The sequence below is a fragment of the Doryrhamphus excisus genome, linkage group LG12 (genome assembly GCF_037039965.1).
Source record: "Doryrhamphus excisus strain RoL-2023G ecotype Guam linkage group LG12, RoL_Dexc_Guam_v1.1, whole genome shotgun sequence".
NCBI lineage: Eukaryota > Metazoa > Chordata > Actinopteri > Syngnathiformes > Syngnathidae > Doryrhamphus > Doryrhamphus excisus.
The window spans coordinates 12,199,097-12,207,760 of record NC_136368.1 but is presented as its reverse complement, the minus strand read 5'-3'; the positions used below and the strand labels follow the sequence as shown (position 1 = coordinate 12,207,760).

Below are 8,664 nucleotides of genomic sequence, written 5' to 3'. Positions count from 1 at the left end.
CACAGCGTGGCGCACCGCACGCAGGGGTAATTTCATCCAGCACACAACTGTGCGCAGCCAATTTGGTAATTTGGTAGACTGGGCTGCGATAAGCTGCACTGGATTGCAACGCTCACAAAAATTTCGAAGTGAGCTGGCCACATCCCGTAGGCGCGGCGCGGCGTAGATTTGTTCGATTTCATGGAATGATACAGTACGGTTAGTTACATGCAATAGTGTGTGGAAACTGAGGCAAATCACATGAAGACTGAGGGATACGAAAACCAAGGTTTGATTTGATTATGGTTTGGTTTCTGAAGTGAATATTCTTTTTCTTTCTTTTTTACATGCATTTACGTAGTATTATTCATTCATTCATTCATTTTCTACCACTTTTTCCTCACGAGGGTCGCGGGGGGTGCTGGAGTCTATCCCAGCTGTCTTCGGGCGAGAGGCGGGGTACACCCTGGACTGGTCGCCAGCCAATCACAGGGCACATCTAGACAAACAACCATTCACACTCACATTCATACCTATGGACAATTTGGAGTGGCCAATTAACCTAGCATGTTTTTGGAATGTGGGAGGAAACCGGAGTACTCCACACAGAGATGGCAGAGGGCGAGAACTGAACCCTGGTCTCCTAGCTGTGAGGTCTGCGCGTAGTATTGTTGATTGATTTATTATAGTTTTTATTCCTCACATTTCACCAATAACTATTTCAATAATGAAACTATGTACCATTATTATTTGTATTCATAATCTGGTTCTTGGGTACGGAAGTACTGGTTGATTTTACTGGCATATTGTAATAATAAAGTCAATTCATTATTATAAGACATTTTTAAAATTTCAAAGAGTACAATTATTAGTGGTTTGCATGAGTAAAAGACAAGTATGACATAGAATATATATTTCATATGATTTATTTCACCCTGGTCACCATAAACAATAATTGCACTGACCATTTACTGTATAAACATTAAGCAAGAATGAACTGAATTGTGGTGCAATACCAGAGTGCGTATCATTAATCATCAATAAGTCAACTATACATATTAAATAACACTTTCCAGTCATGCCACATGGGAAATATGAGCTGTACAAAAGATGGAATTTATAGATGATCATCCTCAATAGCTGCAAACGTCATGGCAAATAATCCAGCGTCTGGAAGGAATCATCTGTACATGAACACGAATCATGTCACGCTGTGCAAAACGTCCAAGGTTTGTTCAGGTGTGCAAAATAGCAGCATTACATTCTACTCCAAGAAATGGCTTCACAGCACAACATCATACAAGTGATGATGACATGATAATACTGAGTGTGTATAAGCTCCATAAAGGAAACACATGTTCAAGTGATTTGTTCAATGACCAATTCTCAAGCCTGACATTCACTATTTACATATTTTGTCATAGAACACGTAATTTGAAGGTCAAGTGACCTTCTGTCGTCCCATAACATAGCATTCTGTAGTGTTTTTGTTATGCTTGGCCCAAGTAATATCAAATCAAGTCCAAATGTAAACCATACTTCATGAGGCAATGACAATTGTACAGTTGGCACGTATGAGATTGTCCAAGCATATTCCTTTAAAAAAAACTAACATTCCTCTCAAACAACACAGTCAATATGGCCGCTGCAGTATATCGTAGCGCAATATAAACAACAGACCTTGACATTGGTGATAACCCTGTCATCACCACCCATTTAGTTTGGATTACATCAGTGGTGTCCAAACGTTTTCCACTGAGGGACACATACTGCAAAATCAAAGAATATAAGGACCAATTTAATATTTATACTATATGTACTGCATCTGAGCTTTGTTATATAGTACTTTGTACAAGTTCAGCATTTTGCTCCCATTTTTGCTTTCCTCTTGAATCTTATAAATAATCCCCCAGGCCACATGTTGGACACCCCTGGATATTTTTTTTTCCCTAGCATCTTTCAAACTGTCTCTATGGGAATAGCCATGCATCACTGTCATTGTTTTCAACCATTTTATAGTTTGAAGATTATATTGTAATATCGAAAGCGGGTGTATTGTCCTCTAATGAATATTGGGCATGAGTGGACAGCAATCTGAAAATAATTTTGTAAGTACACCGGGCAATCGAGTTCAGATCTACTTAGTAGGAGTGGGCTTGTGTTCTAGTGTTCTAGGAGTGTGTTGGGGTGGACCTATGAATGGCTGTTGTGGATACAACACGACACAGGTCAGCACCTTGGACAGCTCCATAAATAATTCTACTATTCTGGTCCACATGCACTCTGAGCCATACATTAGCTGGGCTAATCGTGAATTAATAGAGCTGGAACACACAAAAAAGGACAATACACCATTGATGACATGCATTAGTAGTCAAATCTCCTGTATTCTAAACACAACGCTGTGTGATAGCATCGGATATATTCTGCCTTCAGAATGAATGGCCTTTACATTCAAAGCCGCCATTAAGTGATTTTTTTTGCTGATCACATGACAGACATGTCAACCATGTGTGGTTTAGCGTCAATGTCAGCGGTCCAGGCTACCCTCGCTGCTATTCCGCTGGCTTTTAAGGTCTTGGAAGACCTCGGTGAAAAAGTGCGGGTCTGCATTCAACTGCAGCATTTTGCCACTCAGCCTGTTGATGATGCTCAGGGCGGTCTCCCAGAACACATCCTGGTTGGACTCGATCATGAAGGGCTTGAGGGGGTAGGAGATCTCGTTGCCCATGTAGGAGTAGGCCAGGTACAAGCAGGTCTGGAAGGTGCCTTGCAGCTCGGCGGGGTTGTCGACGTCGTCCTCGATGGTGGCCTCGCACAACAGGTACACGAACACCACGTTGGCCGGCGTGATGAAGCCTTGGTCCTGCCAGCCTTGCAGCAAAAGAGTCCGATCAATGTTCCGAAACCATAGGATCACATTCCCGCTGTTTAACTCCTTCAGTTTGTAACACCTGCGGCACACGAAGTCTCCCAAACACCGGAGCAGTTCCCCGGTGGACGCCTGGATCACTATCCGCCTGGGGGACACCAGAGGCGGGCTGCTCTCTTGCTTCTGCACCGAGGACGCGTTTGTGTTTTGGGTGTCTTTGTTCGTTGGAACTGTGGGTACCGGAACCGGGATTGGGGCTCGCTGTTTCCGTTCCTCAGTTTGAAGCGTTTTTCGGGTGTTTTCGCTGTTGAGCTGAGCCACCTGACTGGGCGGCAGCTCACGGCTCGGCAGCGGGTTCGGGGTCACCTTCTTGACGCTCTTCTTCGCCGAGCTGGCCACCAGCTTCTTCCAAGAAAGAGACACGAACATGGAAGGCCGTTTGAGGCTTTTGTCGTTTATGGCGTTGTCACCCGCGATGTCGGCGTCCACCGCCTTTTTAGTGGCGGGGGATATTGAGAGGACGGTGCCCATGTCTGCGGAGGTGAGAGCCGCGGAGGTGTGATGCTTCTGCTGCTGCAAAAAGAAAGCGCGGAGAGATGCCTGGAGCTGTCACGATAAAGTGATCAAATCCATCAACACGCTCGTTCACTTGTGGATTTGGACCCCGGTTCCTTGTAGCTCTATTCCAAAACAACACTTGTACTTGAGCACCTCGACAAAGACACACTGATGCTGGCGCACACAACGATTTAGTCCCTCTCCAACATGGGCATGCAGCTTCTGGTTGACGTCCCGGGCAGCCAATTAGAGAGCCGCTCACTGATCCAATCGCCCTATGGAGTGACAGTATGTGCCATTGATAGCCTACATATCCCTTTTAACTCCTCTTCTATCTTTACCCCATCCTGCTTTCACAGACACTTTTATCTTTGGATCTCTGGCTATCCTGGGCCATTTACTGTAGGTATCGATTTCCCTCATAACTGTATATAAAGGGCAGAATAAATGCCTCTTTTTTACTTTGGGAAAAAGTAAATGAATGACAAAAAAAAATATTTCAATACCGTATAAGCATATATAGTATAAAATTAATTAACCCCAAAAAACAGTCAAATGGGAGCTGCAAACAATTAAAATGTTGATTCTTGAAGTTCTTCAGTTCAATTCTACATCACTGCAAACTACAATACAATCCATTTCTTGGACTGGATCTAATGGATGTTGCACACAACACACAAAATGAACATGATTGTTCAATACAGGGCGGCACGGCGATCTAGTGGTTAGCGCACAGACCTCAAAGCGAGGAGACCAGTGTTTCCACCCTCGGCCATCTCTGTGTGGAGTTTGCATGTTCCTCCCACATTCCAAAAACATGCTAGGTTAATTGGCAACTACAAATTGTCCATAGGTATGAATGTGAGTGTGAATGGTTGTTTGTCTATATGTGCCCTGTGATTGGCTGGCGACCAGTCCAGGGTGTACCCCACCTCACGCCTGAAGACAGCTGGGACCGGCTCCAGCACCCCCGCGACCCTCGTGAAGAAAAAGCGGTAGAAAATGAATGAATGAATGTTCAATACAGCCAAATATAGCTCAAGGTGTACCTCACCTCTCGCACAGAGACAGTTGGGATAGGCTCCAGCATACCCACGACACTAGTGAAGATAAACTGCATAGAAAATATGTGGATGGATACAGGATGGTAGTCTCTGTACAGGCGGTAGTTACTGATCTTCTCAAACGGCACAATCGATATGGCCGCTGCAGTATATCATATAGCGCAATATAAGGGGAAATTTTTGTGTGTGTGAAGTACTTTTCTCTATCTTGACAACAATTTGGGGAAATAATGTAAATTTCCTTTTCAACTTCCTTGTAATGAAATTGCATTAAACTGCAAATGTACCTTAAAATTGGTCCTAAGATGTATACAGGAACCTTTCTGATCCTGGTTGACCTTAAATATGGTATTGTCAAAGGTTGAACCTATGCTGTTACATTAGACAATTTGAATAAAATACATAAAAGTGGTGGGGACATCCAAATCTGCTGACCAGATCAGTCCCATGACATGCAGCAGGTTTTTTTCACAGTCCTGGACAAGTTTCTGTACTTTTTATTTTAGGTTTCATCTGGAGAGAAAGACCGTATACAACACATAATGATTGGGAAATGAATATTCAATTGTGTACAAAATGTTGTCTGGACTGCAGAGGTCTTACCACCACTACAGGAATCTGAATTGAACCTCCTTGGGTGTCTATGCTGCCAGGATCTAGGGTTGACCGTGTCGTTGATTGACAGTTTTTTGCTGCCAAGTGAGCAATTGGGATGCAGAACTGCTGAAACTTTCTTGTTTATCTGTCTTGGTTTTGTTGGGCTTTTGTTATGAAATTAATCACCTTGAGGCAAAATCATTTGTAATTTGGGGAAACCATGCAGCCTCTTCAGGTCAAATACAAAGAGCAGTCTTTTGTGAACAAAAATGTACACAAAGAAGAGAGATGGTTTGAAAGAAGAATGTGGGAAGCAATCTATGTTAATGCTCAGAAGCCATGACTTTTTCCCCACATACAATACTGTCCTTTCATCCCTCCCTTTAAAGATTCAATCATTTTGCCTCTATAACAAATAAACAAGGCACAGTCACCTTGGTTTTTGGTGGGCCCATGACCATCATTACATGTGAAGAGATGATAACTAAGGTGATACCACCCAAACGACCATCGTTGGCGGGCAGAGGCCCCACTCTATTGTATCATAATGATTGACACATTTGACACCACAAAAAAGTCAAATCATTGCTGTCTGGACATGTATCCTCCTTTGGACGATATCATATAGTTTGGATCTTGCACCAAGGTCTCAGATTAGATTATTTCATTTGACTAGTGTGTATCCCACCTAGTATTTGAGCATGAACTGATGAAGCGTGATTGGGTGAGAAGCAAACATCTTCTAAGACAACAAAACAGCCCAGTTGCAATTAATTCAATGACCTGAGAATACAAAACCTGGATGAATGAGAATATTCACAGGTAGCATATTAGAAGTTTCATTCAGTCTAAAATGACAAAATCTGGTTTACAGTTTTATCCCCCTAATTTGTTTTTTAAACGGAACCTACTACATATAAAAGGTACAGCTTGTAACATTATCAATGGCCGCTTGTTCAAAAAGATAGGCGCATATGGCATCAATGTTCGAGCTAATAGGCAGTTACTAATAATTTCAGACCAATGTCTTAAATTCAGTTGTACAAACATTGTTTAGCCCATCACTTAAAAACACATTTGTGCCTTATTAATGTTCTATATGGGCAAAGATGTACAAAGCCAAAGGTATCCGTTTGCACCATCTTCCCTTCATTTTCTCCTTCTTGAAACAGCAATTGACAGGGTGTATTCTGGTCTGTGGACTGGAGTATGCAACAGCAATTGCTGCTGCTAAATTTCCCACCTTCATTTTGGGGTGCAACACAAGATGGTCTCCTGCTCAACTCTAAATCCATCAATCATCTTTGCCCTCATTTATGTATCAATGTTGTTTCAATGTGACTACTGTCAACATGCCGAGCTTCATCAGTTTGATGAACAATCAACATTGCTTCAATGTTGCTATCTTGGGCCTTCCTGATATTTACTTTAAGTCACCAATTTTTAATCTTTATGACATATTCTGGTTAGTGCATATTTTTTATTTTTATATTTTATAGGGTCATATAGTCCATGAATGGACATGGTTGTGTGGGTTCCTCCAGGTAAGATTCTGTGTAGTAGGCTATATTTAATCCTGTGCACTGTGCAATCCTGTCACTTGGAATTCCATAGCCAATCCAATTACCATGACCAGAACTGGCAACTCCCTCCATCATTACGTAGCAAGAGACTTGAGGTTTCCATTCCATTTCACTATAAATAGAAATTGAATTAAATGACTTTGAAAGTGTGGAAAGTCGACTGGCCTTTGGCATTCACATGAATTAAATAGTAATGATCTAATTAGCTTTGAATAATGACCATTCTACTTGGCTAGGATTTCCATCACATCCGCTTTTGACATTTTTCCCATGATGCCAAAAATGGGATTTTGAAATCTTACAAAACCCTATGAATAACATATTTTGCCATTGTCTTTGATATGCACAATTTTCCAACATTGTCACCACCCTTATGACCTATTATTTATTTGGTTCTAGAAATACACAAGTGAGTGAATGAGAGTGAAACATGTGAGATGTTAATTATAGACTTGGCTGGTCAGTAGTCCACCAACTATCCATTACTGGAGCAAATGTTACTTTAGTTTTCATTTTATACTGAACATACCATCTTGTAATTCATGTTGCCTTGCCATACGCGAGTGCTGTCCAAAGTGCGACCTGGGGTCTCAAATATAATTTGCAAAGATTTTCAGTCATTTTACAAGAATAAAGTCAAAATATTCGTAACAAGAAATAGTCATACTTTTACCAGAATATTAAAGGGGACCTATTATGCTTTTTCTACTTTTCTGAAGTAGTTAGAATGTTGTATTCTCGTGTTAAACAATGCCAAAGTTTCAGGTAATGAGGTTTGCACATTTGGAAGTGAGCCTTGAAAGAAATTTGGCATGGCTCAAAATGCTCAATTTCAAAAGGTGTGGTAAAACTGACTCTTTGTGATGTCACAGGGGACAGACTTCCTTATATGGTCCATAGTTAGGAAACACTTTGGGCGTGTGACCAATCACAGAGGAGTGAGCGTGTCCGGAGGTGGGCCATGGGTGGAATAAATTAAATCTGACCATTTTGGCAGGAAGAACAAATGAAAGGAAATACAGCTGGGATAGGTGCAGATTCTGCAAAATCTTAAAAGTTTTCTGTGTGGGTTTCTGCGTGTAGCTGCTAGGAGAACACAACTTAATACAAAAGGGTTGAAAATTAGCATAAGGAAAAAAAGGAAAAAAAGTTGAAAAACGTTGACAAACACAACAAAATAAATTTGTACATTTTCTGAAAATTTTGTTGGGGGACGGTAATAATAGCATGGGAATGAAGTCAAAATATTATGGGAATAATAATTGAGAGAAGAACATTCATCAAGATTATTTAAGTAGAAAGTTGAAATATAAAAAAAAAAACAAAAATTGAAAAATGGGAACAAAAGTAAAGAACGAACTTCTGTTTTTTCAGGAAATTAATTAGTTCATTAATGACCGCTGTTTCATGGTCGACAATGGTCTGTTATTAGTCAAAACATATTGAAATACAAGTGCTATATAGTATTCTGGTCACTAAACAACAGTAATGACGGAAGACATTACCTTAACACTGCATGTCATAAAGTCATAAATGGTACGTTTTTGGCATCTCAAGTTTAGAAGAAATAACTTGAAGACTAACTGGTAAACTTGCTAGCTCATTAGCCAGCCATCTCGATTCCCTGCAGGTTAAGACTTGTCCAATGTGTTGTCAACAATGAATGATGGGAGTGTAAAGACTGTAGGCATGTTGTTTCATGTCTACAGGGCTCTAATAATGTTAGATAATGTCAAATAATAATGTTCAATAATGTTAGATAATAATGGGCTCAAAAATTTTATTTGCTGTATAGGAAAATATTCAATTTATTAACGTTGAATCCTATATCACACAATTTAATTTATTGTGGTCGGGTCTGGAAGCATTCACCGCTATAAACGAGGGACAAACACAAAACTGAGATGCAGGTCTTAGCATATCTGCATATCTGCATGTGGCAAATAAATAACAAACCAAACCAATAAATATTGGTTAAAATGTCATGTTGTCTCAGTTTGGCATAACGACA

General features: G+C 40.7%; 1 protein-coding gene across 1 annotated transcript; it reads right to left on the bottom strand.

Annotated features, from left to right (window-relative positions):
* Window positions 1–889: 889 nt before the first annotated feature.
* cdk5r2b (cyclin dependent kinase 5, regulatory subunit 2b (p39)) lies at window positions 890–3,607 on the bottom strand. Its single transcript, XM_058082554.2, has one exon. It carries the CDS (start codon window positions 3,380–3,382, stop codon window positions 2,510–2,512), a length of 873 nt encoding a protein of 290 aa, XP_057938537.1. The 5' UTR covers window positions 3,383–3,607; the 3' UTR covers window positions 890–2,509.
* Window positions 3,608–8,664: the final 5,057 nt, after the last annotated feature.